This window comes from Neodiprion pinetum, chromosome 2, assembly GCF_021155775.2.
Source record: "Neodiprion pinetum isolate iyNeoPine1 chromosome 2, iyNeoPine1.2, whole genome shotgun sequence".
NCBI lineage: Eukaryota > Metazoa > Arthropoda > Insecta > Hymenoptera > Diprionidae > Neodiprion > Neodiprion pinetum.
The window spans coordinates 16520143-16541092 of NC_060233.1; the positions used below are offsets into that span (position 1 = coordinate 16520143).

Sequence of the window (20950 nt, forward strand, 5' to 3'; positions counted from 1 at the left end):
GAACCTCGACCGAATTTGTCGCTTTATTTTTTTTACCCTAGAACCTCGATCCGTGCCACTCTGGTGATTTTTTGGCGATATTGTCACACATATTCGAAGACTCTGTAATTTTTTCAGCAAAAAAAAAGGGTCCTTTTTGAGTAAAAAAAATAATTTCTTCCTATTTTGGTAAAAAATCAGCGTTACCGGAACTTGCAAATTTTTTCAAAAATTCCTCTCGAAAGCTAACAAAAAACTACAACTTTTATGTAGAGTCATTTTTTTTCAGTTCCTTCAAGTTTCTGAGATATATTCATTTGAAAAAAAACCGGCAATTTCTCAAATAACGAATCAAAAAATCTGAAAAAATTCACATATAGTACCTTTCAGTAGTACTTTGATATAACCAATTATGGGGCAGATCTGAGGTGGTCGAAAAAAAAGTGGCCGAGTTGACGGAGAAACCCTCATATATTAATTACTGATTTTTGTTTATCCCGTTGTGGACACTCAAGTGAACGCTGTTCTTGAACAATAATAAATAGTTCAATGCTTTAGAGTTAATAAATACGGTCGGAGTGACGAACCTCCGGGTCTACTATCTATTGTTCGTTAATTTTCATCCAACCCGATGTGGACAGACCCCAAAATAAAAACGTAAAGGTCACACGGGGTGGTTGACACCCCGTAATATTTATAAACCGTTTAATTTTCAATATTTTTTGTTGAAAATTTAACCGCAAACTCGCAGCATAGCACATTTCAAGATAAAACTGTTTCCATAGGTCTAACCGAAGAAAACTATATAATAAACATTTTGAAGTTGGAAGTAATCGATGTTGATAAAATTGTGAAATCTTAGAAATGACATTCAATGAAATGAAAATATGTGAAAATTTCCATTTTTCCTCAGAAATAGTGTAATATGAGTCACGTACTTGGCCCGGGGTGGTTTACAGCCCAGATTTTCACACAGGTTAGACTATATATTCAATCCTGAAACAGTGGCTCGAATTTTTTCAGATATTTTATTGAACTGCTTAATTATTTATAAATATTGTGAGTGATTTTGAGAAGGATCTTTTTTAAAATTCTCGAAATTTCTCAAAAATTGTATAATTATTTTTTTTTTTTTTTTGGAACATTCCAAGACCGGGGATTTGATAGACCGGTTTAAAGAAAGAAAAAATTTAGACACTTGATGTTCTTGATGAGAATTCCCAAAAATTCTCGTAAACTTCTATTTTCCACATTGAACAATACTGGACTGGTTTTATTAAAAGTTGATAGTAAAAAGTTGATGTACCAAAAAAATAGACAAAAATCGCTTCATAATGGAACTGGTCTCAAAATGTTCTAACGGAAAAATAGAAGTTTCTAGCATTTTTCAGGAACTTTCAGACCGTTCAAACAATGTTCTAGTAGAAAAAAAAACAAAAAAAATCGGCCCACCATAAGCAATTGTCATGATATTATTCACCGAGATTGTTAAATAAAAATATTTTTTTTTAAAGTTATTTTAATGAATAGAACTGACGGCACAGTAAGACCTTGGCCTAAAAACAGGTATAACTTGTCTTTTTCTTTCGCACTTCTACAAAACTATAATTTTCTGAGACGTTCGTCAGATTGTTTAATTATACCTGCACACAAAAAAAAAAAGTTGTTTGTACATTTGACCGGACCCACCTACGGACATGTAATTCGACCCGCTGAATCCGAATTTGAAGTCCGTTTGGCCCGTTCACCCTCCAGATTTGAGTAAAATGCAAAAAACCCCAAAAAAAGGCAAAAAATTGAGAAAAACTGCAATCACAGCGATGAAAAAATTTTTGTGGACTCGGATCAAGTATGATTTTCATGTATTTCAATTCACTGAATCTAAATCTGAACGTTCATTAGCCCGTCGAGCCGTCAAAGTTTGAAAGAATTGCGAAAAACCGAAAAAAATCGCATAAGATCATGATAAACCGAAACTATCGAGATGAAAAAAATTTTTTGGACTCAGATTGAGTATGATTTTCATGTATTTTGTTCCACTGAATCTGAATCTGAAGTTTTTTTGTTCCACAACGTTTCAAAATTTAAAAAAATTTGAAAAAACCAAAAAAATTGGGAAAATTGCAGTTATAAATATGAGAAAAAATCTATAGATCTATAGATGTTATGATTTTTATGTATTTTGTTCCACTGAATCTGAATCTGAAGTTTTTTTGTCCGATTAACGTTTCAAAATTTAAAAAAATCTCGAGAAAACAAAAAAATTGGGAAAATTGCAGTTATAAATATAAGAAAAAATCTACAGATCTCTTCCCAATTTTTTTGGTTTTTTGAGATTTTTTTAAATTTTGAAAAGATAATGGGACAAAAAAAACTTCAGATTCAGATTCAGTGGAACAAAATACATGAAAATCATACTCAATCTGAATCCAAAAATTTTTTTTCATCTCGATAGTTTCGGTTTTTCATGATTTTATGCAATTTTTTTTCGGTTTTTCGCAATTTTTTCAAACTTTGACGGCTCAACGAACTAATTAACGTTCAGGTTTAGGTTCAGTGAATTGGAATACATGAAAATCATACTTGATCCGAGTCCACAAAAATTTTTTCATCGCTGTGATTGCAGTTTTTCTCAATTTTTTGCCTTTTTTTTTGGGTTTTTTGCATTTTACTCAAATCTGGAGGGTGAACGGGCCAAACGGACTTCAAATTCGGATTCAGCGGGTCGAATTACATGTCCGTAGGTGGGTCCGGTCAAACGTACAAACAACTTTTTTTTTTTTTTGTGTGCCGGTGTTATCTAATGTACTCCGCTTAATTAATGAAATTGACATTGGGCTCGGTCAGAATTCTCTTCCTTTTTTACTCGCTGGTACGTGACTCGCTGCTATTCCTCACGTGGAAAAATTAGCTCATAGATATCACTTTTCCTTTCGTCGATTAACTGCTGTTGAAAATCAATTACGAAAACTTGAATATCCCAATTATGTTTACAGAGTTAATGCAATCATTATTAATTTTTTTTTTTTCTCACAATCCAATCGATTGCAGTACTCAAAGCAAAAAAAACAAAAAGACACGAAGAAGATATCGTCTGACTCGGAGAAACAAGCCGCATGTTAATCTGTAGACATTTTCTAATCGTCTTACATTAAATTATATAACTCCGATGATTTACAGTTTGAATCGAAGTTGGAACAGCATTGCTGCCAATTTGCTGTTCCGTAATCGAAGCAGCGTATTTTTAAATTTAATATTCTCAACAGCGCTATAAATATGCGTTAAAGATACGCTGTAGCCGATTTCATTTCATGCATCGTGAACCGCGAAAAGTGCTGATATACAAATCTCAATTAACAAACATAGCCATGAATAATTATTTTTCAAAAAGTCGTCACACTTTTATTCGCGGTTCAAAATATTCGTCATTTTCTATAAAAATTATTTTAAAAAATCAACACGAATATTCAAAAATAGTTTCATGTTTTTTTTTTTTTTTTTTTCAACGAAGACTTCATGAATCAATGAAGGTGTCACAAAGTTCTTCCTCATTTTCTTCTCTTAAAGTTCGCGCAACATAACACGACACGAATTTCACGCAAGTGATATTTTTTTTTCTACGACCAATATCATTTTTGACATTGTATAGGTATAACACGGCGTTTTTTTTTTTTTTTACCTTTTAATGTTCGATTTTCATAACATTGCCAAAGAAATTGAAAAATCGTCATTCCATGGTTTACAAAGGCTTGTAACGTTCGTAATTTGACAAAGATCAATTTAAGATTTGATTTTTCCAAATAAACAATCGCGTATTTTCAACAGGCGAGAAAATATTGATTATTTTCGTTACTGCTGGTTTTTATGATACCGCATTTTTTTTTTTTTTTTCTCGAAACCACGTTCAAAAACAATACGTTTTTGTTCCCGACGTTTTTTTTTTCCAATACCCATTTTTTCTACCAGAAACTTGGCCTTGAATATGAAATTTTTCAAATCGACCGAGAGTGATTCTGTCCAAACGAAAGCGGCAATTAAAAAATCCATTTAGGATTATTTTTCCAAAGTCAAAACCTTTCACAAAAAAAAAAATATCCGACTCAAATTCCCGATCTCATCGGTTTGACTTGGTCGTTTATTTGCGAAATGCCCTACATATGAAAACTACAATTCTGTAAATATGTGCGCTCACAGTCGAAACTTGCTTGAAAGCAAGGCGGTTCATGTTACTGATGTTATGTATACGTATGCATGCCTAGGTATATATTATTATAGTATAAAAACCTGCACCTGATGTGCTTGGCTAGATCCTAGGGCTTCTGTCAGTTTTGTCCAAACATCGAGAGGAGTGTGTGTGTACAGAGTCGGCAACATGAATGGCTTCCTTCTTGTTTCGACGCGGTAAGAAGAAGAAATTGAGAACTGTTGGAAGCACTCAGATATCATAAAAATCCGACAGTCGCAGAAAGTATGATGAATTACAATCTGTACTTGAATGTAAATTTGTAATCGTAAATCTCTCTTCAATTTTTTTTTTTTTTGAAGTTATACTTCTTTAGGCGCGTTATGAAAAACTGATGAGAGTGAAATTTCAAGATGCGCGCGCATCACTGTAACACAAAACTGTAACACAAAATTAACAGGATGAAGTTGCCCACTCAACCGAATTCATTAAGTCTCGAAAAAAAGCTGAATACTTATCCACATGGTTTTAGTTTTTACAGTCACAACACGTGTTTTATTTTCATACAAGTGCGAATTATATATGTGGCAATAAAATATATTCAGTAGTGATTTAAATTGAATATTTGGATAAATATTATTTACTATTTGTGAATATTAGTGAAAAAATTGTGCTAAAATACTTTTTCAAGTGCTCCAATATAATTGAGGTTAGTTATCCGTATCTACTATTTATTGATATAAATTAAAATATCATTATTTAATATAATTAATACTAAATATTATTAAATTATCAATGTTGAATATTTATTATTGGTTTTTTTAATATTTACAAAATAAAGAAATAAATTTAATAGAACATTTAATAAAAAGTTCGTGACAAAAATTTAATAGATTATTTAAATATAATGTAAGACATCCGTTATTTGTTTTATTGTTTTTTATTACATACTTCTTTTCTTTATCATTGTATGACAGAAGATTTTGACATGTTGTGTATTTTTTAATGATGCCAAAGAAGTATAACTTCTCATGCGCGTACATAAGTACACGCACCCTTTTTTTTTTTGTGATATTCCCTCTTTCTTGCATCAAAATCAGAGTGAGGTCGATGTTCGTAACGTTTAGTTGACGGAACATTGAGAGGAAATCGCTATTCTTTAACTTACAGAATGATTTTAAACGAGTTGTGTTTTATAAATGTAGGTATGCATGCTGTTTTAATTTATCAAACTTGACTGTATTTTGGACAATTCTAAACTTACTAAATAGGAATCTTTACGAAAAACTTAGCGTTGCGGTAACGTTGTGAACTTCATCCTCATAAAGCAGAACATTGTGGTACATAAAATTCTGAATCCTATCTGGATATTATAATTCGTTATTTACTATAAAGTGTAAGGTGATGAAAAAAGATCTGTGAATTTTTAAATTCGTAAAGATTTTTCAAACAAACATGTTCGAAAGCATTTTGTAAGTATTGCATAATCTGTTTCTCGTATTCTTTTACCGCCCGCGTGAATTGCATAATGCAGATTTAATCAGTCGATCGTCTAATTTTGGCATTATTATCCGCAGCACAATTCAATTCAGATGCTTTTCCGGCTTACAATTAGGTTATTGTGAATTCTTTCGTTCGGCAGAACCGAGTACAATACATCGAGATGTCAGGCACAGAATCGTTACGTGAGAGCAGATTTTAGCGCCTGTGAACAGGCAACCGAATATTCATTCCCGCAACGCAGGCTGCAAGGCAATTTTACGAACAGGCGTCATGTACAAAATCATTACAAAATCATCAATCAGAGGAAGAACACTTTCTATATTCACACAAAATCATTACCATAGGTTTTATATTTATTGACAGTTGGTAAACTTATCCTCTACTATGGAAGATATTAACGTTATTCGAAACTCGTTTAGAATGGTTTTTTTCAGGGATCAATCTGGGAAATAAATCATTCGATCGAATGAGACTTTTCTAAAGGTATTGTAACGACTAAACCTTCTTGAAACGAATTTGCCAATTTGAATTAATCATTGTATTTTACATAAAGGAGACATGATATATCTATGAAATTCGAATCAATTACAACTTTGGTTCTACCGTTTAAATTTTCAGTTCATCCGCCGTTGACCATTTTTATTTTTTTATTTTTATTTTATTACAAATCTAAACTATCACATATTATTGACAATATGATATCGGTTACATTTTCGATTGATTATTTTTGTTCAATGTCTGTAAATTTACAGTTTGTCCAATGACAATAAATTATAGCTGATTTTCTACTGAAACGAACTTTGCAAAGATCGACTCGCATGGATTTTTCATTATATGAATATATTTTTGAACAAGGCATTAGTTTATTACACGAAATGTGTATCGGTTTTGCATACAGGAAAGTAGGTTGTATCTTACCACCAACTAAATCGTATCGTTCGTTAAATGTATTTCCCAAAGAGTGGTAAGATTCAACCCACTTTCCCCTAAGTTGTTTTTCGGTCAGTTGAACAGTTGAATAATAAAAATTCAAGTTCACGCGATTTATAAATAATTCAATTATAAAGGCAAACGAGGCGTGATTCGTTGAAATTTGATGCATCATACGGATTTTTAAACTAATAAAAACTGTAGAATACCGCGATGTACAAAAAATTTTTGACGAGTGAGCTTTTTACGTGCAGCAAATACTTTTTTTTTTTTTTTGTTCTCCACTTTGATCGCTTGCTTTTTGCTTTTACCCAATTCAACTTGATTCCCCTAATTTCACACATGTTCAGTGTTCTTATCATCATTCCATCGTTTCGAAATTGTTTTACTGGATTGTACAGACACTCGGATTGATAACCGGGGCGTGATTGAAATTCCAAAATTGAAAAGTTTCGAAAGCGCTAAATTATGATTCTTTTTGTGGTGAAACTTGAGGTGAAGAAATCAAACTTTGACGAAACATTAAAGTTCCGAAGGGTCCGAAACTCGACGCTCAATATTCCGAAAGGGTTAAATTCCGAAAGGTCGTAACTTCGTCAAATCAAAGTTCTGAAATTCCGGCAATGAGAAGATTTTAAAATCTGAACCATCGAAATTCCGAATGAACGAAGATTTTCAGTTCTGTAAATTTATGGCTCGGTGAAATTTCGCCACTCTGATCTTTCTTTGTATTGGATTTTTGATATCTTTACGTTTGGAATCTTGGTAATTCCGATCTTTTACACTTACTCGTTGAGTAAACTCAGGCCGAGAAGCAAACGAAAATTCGATACCGTTAGTCGGAACATTTTTAGAGTTATCGAACGTGTTAGAATCAATCTAACATGGAAGGTATCCCAACTCGATCTCTCCGATTTGATTGTATGATTGATTGATGTAACATGTATGATGGCAGATAAAACAACATACGTGTCGCTCAGTTTTTAGTCTAATATAACATAGTTAAAAAAGAAATCAAATTGGAGAGATCGACCCGGGATACCTTTTTTGTAAGTGTCTGTAGAACTGATACGTCCTCAACTACTTTTCTTCCCACTCATAACCAGCGGTTATAGGCATAAATGCGCACTTTCTTTCGTTGAACGCACATGATTCGAGTCGAGATATCGACGTCTGTATACGTGACACACACACACTGATATACGTATGTGTTTACCTTACGTCAGAGTTGAGTGAAATTTTACTTCACTAAATTCACTCGCGTACAGGGCATTCTCTCCAGACTGAACGACGTTCGCAAAATTTGATTCTCAATTTTTCAATGTACAAAATTTTGTCACAACTTCGGGTTATCGTAGTAATCATAATCAGAGGCTAATTAATTTTGTAAAACTTATAACTAGAAAATTTAAGGTCCATGATATTCGACCAAAATAATATTGCTTAAGAATTTTCATTAGGCAAAAATAGTACGTATTTTTAATATAGCAAATGAAATTATGCAGTTTGAATATTGAAACTTTTTTGAATTCGCACGTTTTCCAGTTTGTAACACATCGATTCGAAGAAAAATTGGGACTTCTATAACGATTCCGATTCAAATTTTGAAGTCATTTGCGAAAGCTTTCATATTTCTCGAATAAAATAAAAACGCGATTTTATAAATTTCGGCAAATTTTTGCTCCAAGAATTCTTGCAAGTATTGAAGCAAAATATTTTCATTGGTTACGTACATTCGATTTAACTTGTGTTCGCTGCGAAAAAGAAAGTTTCGTTTTTTTCTACCAATGATTTTTACTGCAGCTCGACCAATTGAATATAAACGACCATCGTTTTAACTCGTTATGTAATCGCTACCATGTAAATGTACGCATAGCTATGTGCATAGTTAGCCAATGTCAACATGTTGTATTCATATATATTCGTATTTTATCTCGTTAAAAATCGTATAGAGTTTTTTTTTTCTTTTTTTAATGGAAAACTGCAGCTTCAAATATGCAGCGTTGTTATTTCATGTTGCGTACACTTTTTATTATAAAATATTTAGTACAAATTGTCGATAATTTTTATCCCCATATCGTCCTAAATGTGAAAATATAGATTGATAATGAAGAATTGAATGTACAACTTAGAAATCAAAAGATCTGAAATTTTACATTCGTTAGGTTAGCTCAACCACTCAAAAATAACCAAATAAAACCTTTTGGATGATAAGCCGCTAATTAGCCACTAATAAACCTTGGAAAAATTTGTTTTGCTTTTTGTCAAATTTTTGAAAAAATCGATGGTCCGGTAAACTTCACGATAAGATAGCACGATCACTATTGAGATAACTGTGAAGGGTGGATGATCGTAAATTTTGAATGAGACTATAATTTGCCGATAATTTACCATTAATGATCAGTTGTACTTTTAATTTTTTTGGAGCCCAAATTTTTTTAGAAATTTTTCTCCAAGCACTGGATTTGCTACGATTGTTACGAAACGAAAATTCAGCGCTTATAGAATGGAAATAATATAAACTTTTCAAATCTATGCATTAAAGTCTGTTTAACTTTCACGTTGAAATGTTTTTGTATTCCGTCAAGTCGCTTTTTCAACTTTGCTTTACGACCTTTGAAGAGTTCCCGCGTTATTTATGGCGCTTTCCATCATCGAATAATAATTCAAAGAAGATCAGTGTGAAATTAAAACTCAGCGATAAATTCGAAACGAACTCTTTGTTGCTCACGAATTGCGGGTGAAGAATTTTCGTGAATGAAAACCTGCAAGGTAAGCTCAATATGCGTTGATAATAAACATGGATTATACTTTGGGACGTGAATAGAATTGAGAAAAAAAATTACTTGGTTACATTATATATTTACAAATTACAAGGGTTTTTATACTCCAGCCTGCTATATTTATCAGTGAATACGCTTAATTATAAAAACAACATTTAACACTAAAACACGTATGTTCTCTAACAATGAATTCTATGGCAGAAATCCTTAACTTTTTACATTTATTTTCATACCGAGTTGTCCGTTTGTTAATTTATTCAACATATTTCTTTCAGTGTAATATAACAGCGTGAATAGTTATTTATTATTAAACAGCCAACAAACACCGATATCAATAAATACTTATTTCGAAATTATGTTTGGTAGTTAAGTTTAAAAAATGTTTACACTTCGGTTCATACTGACCTGAAATATTCCAGTTTATAATCTTACTTGAAAAAGTTGCGAAAATATTGAACGTTATATTATCAAGAACATGCGGCAAAAGACAACTTTGCACAAACTTGTAATACATTTTTTCTAACACCTGCTCTTAAAGTATTCTTGTATGTACTGTCCACGGGCACTCGAAGAAGTCTTTCAGGCACCAGTGCGAGAAAATTTTCGCACACCGTTTGCGGTCAATAGCATTGCTGGTGTTTAAACGTCGGTTTAAGTACCGGTGCATAACGAAATAGTGTTTTTCGATACTAGTGCGCGAAGGTGGCAATGCCCGCACGAGTGTGAAGGCGCAGCACGAGCCCGGAGAGGAGTTGAAGGGCGAGTGTGGCGCATTCACGCGAGATAGGCATTGCCAACTTTCGCGCGTGTATCGAACTCTATTTTTTGCTACACCTGTAATAGAAAGTCCGACATACACGATTACATTACACGAAACCACGGCACGATGTCTGTTCATTGACGATGTCGAGCACGGCAAAGAGTGACAAACTATTCCGTCGGTGGCGCTAGTGCAGCTGTTTGCGAAATGCGCAACTGTGGATAAAAGCGCGACCGTCTTTTTCGCACACCGCTAGCAATGTGCGAAGGTTTTTTTCTCGCACCGCTAGCGATGCGCGAAAGTTTTTCCCGCACGTGTGTATAAAAGACTACTTTCGGTGCTTGTAAATGGTTCATAAAAATGGACTTTCTATGCAGGTGTTGCAGAAAAGGACTTCACGTTACTGGCGAAACAAAATAGTGTAGTACTTTTTTCTATACATATGCATGGAAAGGCTGATTTTTCTCCCTGATTAGGAAGCAAAGTGTCACTTTGTCTCTCTGGAAGTATTGGCTCCCAGTATAGAGGGAGCAAAGTGTCGCTTTTTCTTCTAGTATCGATCGGTCCGGTCGGTAAAGTAGTCACACCGCCTACGAAACAACAACATCGGACGTTACGAATCTTAACCTTGATCGCAACGACGCGTGATCGATGTGGTGTGATCCCTCACTACAAGAAGAAAAACCGGCTTCCGTGCATAGTGCAAAAAAATATCGTGTATTGCCGTAGCAAACCACACGCTGGGTAGCGGAAACGGCTTCTGCCCCCTTGGTACTGTTAGATGATTTTAGAAGATCCTCTCAAATCCTGTGATCAAAAAGCGAAGTGGTATTGATATTCGAACTTATTTATTTCAATCTTTTACTCTGTAAATGGCAAATCAGAAAGAGAAAATGACTGACGATGAATTGGTTACGTTAGAACTATTGCGGGACGTTCTTGAAACTATCATAGAAATCGTGGAGTTGGATATAATCTTCAATGCATAAATGACTCCTGAATCTTGCGATGGAAAGGTAACGCGTTTTTGAAATTTCATCCAATTTCGTTCATTGGTTTACGGATTGAATCACCGCAACGATTTGGTTGATGGAAGTTTTACTATTACGTAGCCTTAAAACAAATGCGACCAGAAATGAATAGTCACGTTTTAGAATTTGAGTTCGTCGAGTAACTGGTAATTCGAAACTATCTCGATCGCCAAGTCTGCTTGATCATATCGGCAGCCTTTTCGCCGATCATGTAAATCACAGCGTTGGAATGTCCAGTGGGAATGGCAGGCATGATTGAAGCGTCGGCAACGCGGAGACCGGTGACACCATGCACCCTGAGTTGCGGGTCGACAACGGCATCGACATCGGAGGCGGGTCCCATCTTGGCGGTGCCAATTTCGTGGTTCATCATGGATGGCAGATGCTTGATGGCGCATCGCCAGTAGTCGTCGGTGCCAAAAGGCAGAGTCCGACACCCGGGGATCTTGATATCATGAAGACGAGAGCCATATTTTCTGAAAGGTTCACTCTGCGATATATTGATAGCAAGTTTGACTCCCTCTAAGATTATCTCCAAATCGGCCGGGTGGCTGAAGAAGTTCGGGTCGATGATTGGGCTCTGGAAAGGATCCTTTGACTTGAGCTTGATCCTTCCGACGCTGCGAGGGTTCTGAACAATGGGCCAGATCGACCAGGCATCGCGGCCCTCGATCGGTTTGTACACCGCATTATAAAGCTCGTCGGTTATCCCCAGAGCCCTTCTCAAGGTCAGTCCGTTGTCGGAATGGAGTGAGCCGGATGCGAAGAGCAGCTCGATGTCTGGTCTTTCGTCCTGGGCATATTTGCTCCTGATAAAAGCTAGCGCTTCAGCTCCGCCGGGTATCGTCATCGGCCCCTTTCGGTTCATCACGTAGTCCAGTAGCACGCCGGGTCTGGCCAGCTGCCTGGGGAGAAGAGTTACGCTCTGGTTGACCAGGAAACTCAACCCCAGGAAACCGACGTGCTCGTAGAGGTTATACCCAACCTTAGAGTCCTTCAATACCGGGATGCCTAGTTCCTCCAGGTGCTCCTTCGGTCCGATTCCCGAGAGCATGAGCAGTTTCGCAGAGTCGATGGTCCCGGCGGAGAGAACGACTTCTCTGGAGCACCGCACCTGGTGGAACTTCTTTCTTCTGACATACTCGACCCCGTATGCGCGTTTGTTTTCGTCGAAGAGGATCTTGGTGACCCTGGCGTTGGTCATAACGTGAAGGTTTGGTCTTTGATCCCTGAGATACGCCTTGGCGGCGCTGCACCTCGCGCCCTTGTCCATGTTGACCTGAATGAAGGAGAAGCCGATCTGGTTGGCACCGTTGTAATCGACGATGGGATAACCGAGTCGTTCGCCGGCACGGAGAAATACATTGGCCAAGGGCGAGTGGTAGGGAACGTATTCGACGCAGACGTGTCCCTGTCTGTTGTGCCAGGTGGAGTTGTTTAGCTCAGGGATGTCGAAGCGCTCGCTCTTCTTGAAGTAGGGAAGCACCTCGTTCCAAGACCAGCCCTTGTTGCCCATTTTCGCCCAGTTTTCGTAGTCCTCTTTTCCGCCTCTGGTGTGGATCATGTAGTTGAGTGTGCTCGTGCCGCCGAGGGTCTTTCCTCTGGGCCAGGGACACTGTCTGTTTATCATTCCCAGGCAGGCGTTAGTCTGTGGCTCGACTTTGTAGCCCCAGTTGAACTCTGTGAGCTGAAAGACGCTCACCAGCATAGGGATGTCGTTCAGAACGTTCATCATTCCCCCGGCCTCCAGTAGCAGTATTTTCCACTTCGGGTTCTCCGAGAGACGATTCGCTACCGCCGAACCCGCCGAACCTGATCCTACGACGATAAAGTCGTAGGTCGTTCTTTCAGGCTTGTAGTTTGATGGGATGTTGTTGCTTTGAGTTTGACGATAGTTTCGGATCACATCGAAGAACGATTGGCCCTCCACCATACAGGTCAACGATATCAGGCACATGATCTTTTTCAGTTCCATCATCCTGCAATGAAAGTTTTCTTCAATTTTTCATGAACAGATTATTCACGGCGCACGGGATCTTATGGCCAAGAAAATTTTTAAGTTTTATCATGATTGACGATGCGAGGTCAGTGAATGCGAAATCGAGTGTACTTCAGTTGGAAACAAGACTCAATTCCATTGATGTTCTTCATCATGGTGAAACTAGCCGCCAATTTACAGAAAGTTCCTACGAATGTATCAGCGGATAAGTATCAGAAACGTTAAAACGCCACTGATTGGAGTTAATTTTTCATGAAAATCACTGTGTGCAAGGAATTTTTATGAACTGGAAGCTCACTAAAGACGATTGGCGATTTTCATATATTTAGACAGCATGAAGTTACTCTTAAGAAATTGATACAAACGCACAAAAGTTGCGATAAAACTGACGTAAATTTCAAGTCCAAACTTATTGTACGGTTGTATAATCATTATTTACTGTTCAAGTCAGATTTCAACATTTTCCAAAAGCTCCGAAAAGACGACTTCATTTCGTTGTTGATACAATACACATTGCGTTGTAATAATTGTACCGAGCTCTCTTATAAATTTGAAGAAATCATTCATTAAACCAACGATTCTGTCGTAAATAAATTGGGTATTTCGAATTAGAAAGTTTGTTGCAACGAGAAAATACAAACTCAGATGTTTCTAAAGTTGGACCGACCGCATCATTTTCTCGAAATGAAACTAAGTCTCAAATTTTTTTGCTTTTTTGGAGGAAATTTCGTGTGCAAAGCCCGATTTTGGTGATTCAGTCCGTTTTGACATAATATTTGTGGTCACTGGTGTGAAAAATTCTGGTTTTCATTTCTCCGCAATTGTCGAAAGTTTTTATAGTAGAAAGACAAAATCAAACCAGGTATACCAGTCAAGTAATGAACTTTCTTGTAGCCCACATTTTCTTCTAAATTAACACCGTTATTAGGTACGAATCGTGAAACTCACCTTTCGGAGACTTTCAGTGTTGCTCCAACGAACCAAAATTCAAGATCAAAAATTCTTCTCCCTCCGCCTCGCCACTCTGTCCTTCACCGGGTCATTCACACTTTGATCTGATCCGCAGTTGCTTGGTAAAACTGAACATCAAATAAGTTTGGAATCGAATCCCCGAGCAACGGCACAGCAACAACAACTCAACAAGTTCAAAAACAAGAAAAAAAAAAACACTTCAACAACGCAATGATCACACGAATAACAATGATAATAATGGCATCGGTTAACCGGTCACTATTGCCACACTTTGAGCACGCAGTGTATAACAATAATGTGTAATAAATGACGTTGGGAAACAATAAACTACCGATTGTTATTGTCAGCTAACTCTTGCCAAAGCGATCCTGCGGAGACGGTGTCTGACTGAGAAAGGCGCTTTCTCGTTACTGTCCACGCGTATTACTTATGTCCGTACCAAACCGGAGGAGAATGCATACGATGAGCACAGGCCTTCCACCACCTCCACTTGCCTCTCTTCCCTTCCCTCGTTCCATTTTACCTATTACCTTTACGATGATAATCACACGTGAAATATTCCAGCTGTTTTGATGGTTCGACTGGGCGAACATTCAGATTTACTGAAAATATTTTTGTGAACAATTTAAATCGCGACAGTTTGTGAGAATGAAGTTTAGTAACGTTACTGTAACGATGCATGTTTAGGAAAAATCGCTGATTCGCAACTTTGTGAGTTTCGGACATTTGGTAAACCGTTTAAGGGGGGAGCCTGCTTTAGAGGCTTCAAAAAATCGGTTTTTTCAACGATTTTTTTGGGAAGGAAAGAAATATCCGATTAAAACGAAACTTTCAGGGTTTATTGTCATGTATTTCAACAGTCTTCTCGAATTTTTTCATTAGGATACATGTCATATTATGCCTGGTACAAGCATTTCACCGAGGCGTCTCGAGCATGCATTTGTCGTGCGGCGGGAAAGGTGCAGGTCGCAATTTCCATCTGAAACAAAGAAACCAAAAAAATTTTTACTTCTCAATAGTATAGCTTCTAGTTAAACCAAGAAAATTCCACAAAAAGTGAAAAATTCAACAATTTTTCGCAAATTAAAAAAAAAAATTCATTTTTCTTGGAAAAAGAATTCACTTTAGATTGTTTAAAAAGTGGGTTAATCTTAACTTTCTTAAGGTTTTTTAGGTTCAACTAGAAGAGAATTTCATCCCGAGTACAATGCAATTTGTCTCGTTTCGATAGGACGTTTAGTTTTTTCCCTATCTTTCCCGCCAATTAGGAAAAAGCGTAAAAATGAAAAACGGAGAAATCGTGCGTCAAAGTTTTCGTACATAAAAAATCGTAATTTTCTTGAACTTACCGCATTAATATGCTAATCAGCGATTCCTGGTCCATAGAGTTGCCCTTCAGACTCTTCAAAAAACTGGTTCAAAACTTCAAAAAACTGGTTCAGACTCTTCAAAAAACTGGTTGAAAACTTCAAAAAACCGCTCGTATACCTGCTCGACGCTTGCTCACTATATCTTCTGTAACTCCGAAAATATTTCGAATTTGCGTCTGAAATTTTAGGGACACATTCTTGGATAGTTTGGGAAGACATTTGTGCAAAAAAAAAAAAATCGATTTTTCGAAGCCTCTAAAGCAGGCTCCTCCCTTAAACAAAATATTGGCCTTGCGCTCCATGTTCTCATATTAACCTCGTGGTTTATTTTTATTTTTATTTTTATTTTTATTATTTTTGTTATTGTAATAATCGGTGTGTGTAATCGTTAAGTGAGCACCTATTTCCAATAAAAATCATTCGCTCGGTCTCTCTGTAAAAATTTTGGTCGTTGATTTTCGTCAACCGTGTAATCGGGCTCTGCTCGTATTTGAAATAAATGAAATGAAATGAAATGAAATGAAATATACATACCGATTCTGAAAAGCTAACTTCTTGAAAATCATCACAAATTGACCAATAATGACGTTTTTTCCCCGATGTATCGATACGTTGACGCTACTTGCTTCAGCCTCGTGACGGTTTGCTAACCGATGACGACGATGCGTTTCTCATCCATTTATTCATTTCTTCTGCTTCGTTGTCTGGAAAAATGCTGGCGTTGGAATTTTTACCCATTATTTAACTACGGTCTTATTTATATTTATCTTTGATTTTTCTTATTCGACCGAAAGTGTGATCGTTATTTCTCAACATGGGGAGGTTTTTTTCTGCGTTTTCGAATAGACACAAATTTATCACTGAATTTCAATCAATCGAAGGATACATTTCTGTAATATTGAGCTGTGGTTTTGTGCTTTTTCTTGTTCTCTGGTTTGAAAAAAAAAATAGGTGCGTGTACTTATGTACGCGCGTGAGAAGTTATACTTCTTCGGCATCATTGAAAAATACACAACATGTCAAAATCTTCTGTCACACAATGATAAAGAAAAGAAGTATGTAATAAAAAACAATAAAACAAATAACGGATGTCTTACATTATATTTAAATAATCTATTAAATTTTTGTCACGAACTTTTTATTAAATGTTCTATTAAATTTATTTCTTTATTTTGTAAATATTAAAAAACCAATAATAAATATTCAACATTGATAATTTAATAATATTTAGTATTAATTATATTAAATAATGATATTTTAATTTATATCAATAAATAATAGATACGGATAACTAACCTCAATTATATTGGAGCACTTGAAAAAGTATTTTAGCACAATTTTTTCACTAATATTCACAAATAGTAAATAATATTAATCCAAATATTCAATTTAAATCACTACTGAGTATATTTTATTGCCACATATATAATTCGCACTTGTATGAAAATAAAACACGTGTTGTGACTGTAAAAACTAAAACCATGTGGATAAGTATTCAGCTTTTTTTCGAGACTTAATGAATTCGGTTGAGTGGGCAACTTCATCCTGTTGATTTTGTGTTACAGTGATGCGCGCGCATCCTGAAATTTCACTCTCATCAGTTTTTCGTAACGCGCCTAAAGAAGTATAACTTCAAAAAAAAAAAAACATGTACAAATGGTCATCGTTCTTGAAAGAAATGATTTTTATTCTTGAATAAAGATGCATATTCAGAATCACCTGAGTTTTATAACAATTTGAAAAGAAACATGTAAAGCATAATTATTTTTCATCGAATTTCAACAAATTAGAGGGAATTTTTTTTACTAAAATTGACCTGCTATTAAAAAAAAAAAAAGTATAATCGTCATTCCTGTAATGGAAAGGATTTTTTGACACGCGAACAATTCGTTAAGATTTCGTCAATTTTGTAAAAAATTAATGTTTACGTTTTGGACTCTATTTTTCTTTGAACTTGTTTTACCAGTAATTACTCTGTCGATTTTATTATAACTTATTGATTCGTAAATTTAGAAACTGAACAAACTACTCTCTATAATTATCGAAAATCATTATAAGATTATCCTGTCGTTGATTTTATATCAGAATAATAATAAACAAAGTTTTTTCGGAACAAGGTGAGGAGGTTGCTTGAACTCGTATAATAAATGCGCTTACATACAGGCGATTCGTTGAAAAGTGGGTCAAATTGTTTATAATTAGTTAATTATTGCTGGAAATATACGTGAATTTCAAATTATTCTCGTTATGTTTTCATACCTGAAATTTTTTTATCCGACGATGCAACAAGTTACACAATTTCAAATGAATCATTTACAATTCTTCGCTCGGCTTGTCGCAACAGTGACTAAACACCCGTTTCCAGGAAAGATATTCTCTGCTAAATTAACTCATTTAAATAATTGTATTAAAAATTTGAACGTAGAACTTTGCAAACCTTTAGTCTGCCCAGTATGAAACACAGGTTTTCCATTTATTTTCCTCCTTTCTGTTGTAATGCACTTTCAACTAGTCACTTGGCTGATCTTTGCGACAGCGATAATTACAAACCCGCTAAATGTATAATATTTCAGTTTATTTATAATGTGACGATTATTTCGAATGTGTAATTTAATAATAATATCCTGATCAGGTCAACAATTAATCAACAACCCATTTAGTTCGACGCAGTATGTAAAAAAGAAGAGAAAACGGAAAATCATTTTAAACTGTCTAAACAGCACGTAATTAACATTAATTATCTATCCCCCTTCATTACACGACGTCATTTAAACGTTCTGCTCTCTAATATATATTTTAATTGTCATTTTGTTAATTCTTGTATCTTTCTCTATTTACAATGTTTTTCGATTTTCAAAATTCAACTATACTTTTTTATATTTGGGTAGGAAGGATTCATTTTATGTTATACGATAAACTTGTTGGTATGATTCGTTAATAACCAGCTAAATAAATGAATAATTTGTTTTTATCGACACCATCTTAAACTAACTTGTGCATTTTTCTTATTGGTCTCTTTTACTTCGCGTCATTAAAACGTTTACAATAAGATGCGAAATATCTGCGAAGTTATTCCTGTAATATTCCGTCGAAGAAAATAAAGGTTTCATATTGTTCGCTACACCGAGTTAAAGGATTTCGAGTCTGTTTATTTTGTTTCTTTCATACTGCACCCAAAAATAATATTCAGGTTTATAATTCGCGTGTTGATTCACTTTCTTTGAAATAATTCTGGCTGAGATAAATTTTTGCAATTATAACAGGTCGAAACGTTATTTGAGGCTATTCAAAAAAAAAAAATATCAAAAAACATGATAAAAATAATAATAATAACGAAATGAGGGTTATAAAGTGAAACTCGATTCAATCGAGTGCTGAATGTTATTCGTAAAATCTTTCCTTGACATAGAAAACATTGTCGACCGCAGGTTCAAGTAGAGAAAGTTTTTTTTTAGTCATACCAACAATTTTGAACGGTTTTACGCATCATTGTTCCGGTTTTTTTTTTTTTTTTTTTTTTTTTAATCAATTTTCTTCATATAATTATCTATGGTTAAAGTCAATCGTTCGTCTCACTTCGATGTTCGACCTTGGATTTTTCCATAGGTATTATTTATAACCGACCTTATACAATAATGACGTGAAAAATTGGCTGTTCAAATTACGCGCAGAAAATGCATCATAACACAAAACATGTTGTGGTTTTTAAGCGACATGAAGGAATTCGCTGATCGAGAACAGAAAAAACAAAAAAAAATAATAATAATAAATCAAAGCACGATCGTTACGCGCAAGGACGACCAGAATTTACTGTCCAGCAATTAATTTTTACACTTTCGTGCAAATTATGAAAGAAAATATCATAAGAGGAACAGGTGTTTGGTAATCTGGTTTCCAAAAAATAGATTAATCTGTACTAATTCATAGAAAGCTAGGTTTGTTTGTATGCTTATGAATGCGAAACTCGGCAAGTCGGTGACCAATTCACAATAAATCTGTAAACGTGAAATGGGGTAAATAATAGGATGGTTTATCAGAAAAAATGATCGGATAAGATTTTTAGAGGCCCAACTTTTGAGTTTTCGTTTTTACATTGAAATTCAATAGAAATTACAATGAAAAATATTAAGATATCTTTCTCGTAGGCAACGATATTTAGTACAATTAAGGCAACCACTTTTTTTCTCGTGTTATTTTCAAGTGAAAACGAAAACTCGAAAGCGGGACTTCTTAAGTCTTTTTTTCGATCAAGCTCAAATTTGCAGATTTTTTTTTTTTTTTTTCGTAAAACTCTCTAGTACACAAGTTAGACAATATTAGTTGATTTGCATGGAAAAATTGTGAAAACATTACAAATACGTAGACTTTGGATTTATAAATAAATTGCTAACAACAACGTTTTCTGTTTTTCTTTATTTAAAAAATGAATAAACTACGTATTATTTTGTGCGTTTTAATATCTATACCTGTTTCTTGTGTTTCCTAGGTTTGTTTGGAAATCTAGCTGCTTGCTGAATTCATAAACAGAGTCCAATGTACGATGCAGGTTATCGGATACAAAAAGAGGACAATGAACAAACCCAAAACTAAAGTATCCACGCAGAAAGGAATTTTAAACATTAAAATGGAAAATTTTCAGTAGAAAATTTGTGTCTGTTCATTTATTCGTTGTATATTTATTTCCTCATTTTCTCCGAGTATTGTCACGATCAGATTACGGGTGTAAACCAAATGGAAGTGAATCGATTCCACAGAACAAGTACAGGAAAATTGTTCCAATCAACATTTTTCCACACCGGTTCTGTAGGATCAAAACGCGTTCAACTATATAAACAAAAATATGTTAACGATCTGTTTACGTATGTCTATCCGCGTAATGATAATAATGATCATAATACTACATTACTATAACAGCATGTGAGGAAATGTAGGCTAGCAACTATCGTGGTTATGTAAGAAATACTGACCGTCTGGTCCCTGCTACTTTACTCGCTGAGAGAACTTTCTCTAAAAAATTTCCTCTCTCGAATGCACGGAGTCCTTCCCTCCGACAAGTGATTGCCAAGTTGTTACGCTTAAGCTGTAAATTAATAATTTTCCTTCGATTTCAAGGATTTTTACCAACCTTGAGCAGTTTTTTTTTTTTTTCCATCGCCAAAACCTTCCGGGCACGACTAGTATTGTTCTACATTATCACCTCTGGATTATTCAGAGCTTAGAAGCTCTGAGATGGTCTGCGAATGTTCTAATGCAACTGGTTCCTAAACTAGAATTCGAATATGTATCGTTTTCATTAAGGTTTACATTGAAATTGTAGGGTCTCGATTGGAACATACCGACGCCGATGAGACAACTTTACTTATCGAATAATGAAAATGCCACTTGCCGAGATTTTCTATCACGTTATTCCTATCCAAATATACTATGTAAAATAAAAGAA

The 20950-nt window shown here is 35.1% G+C and overlaps 1 protein-coding gene across 1 annotated transcript; it reads right to left on the minus strand.

Moving 5' to 3' along the window:
- Window positions 1–9437: 9437 nt before the first annotated feature.
- Window positions 9438–14565, minus strand: LOC124212728 (glucose dehydrogenase [FAD, quinone]-like). The gene is made up of 2 exons (XM_046613096.2): window positions 14117–14565; window positions 9438–13148 (listed from the first exon to the last, which is right to left on the minus strand). The coding sequence occupies exon 2, from the start codon at window positions 13145–13147 to the stop codon at window positions 11327–11329; it is 1821 nt and encodes a 606-aa protein (XP_046469052.1). The 5' UTR covers window position 13148; window positions 14117–14565; the 3' UTR covers window positions 9438–11326.
- Between the last annotated feature and the right edge of the window lie 6385 nt (window positions 14566–20950).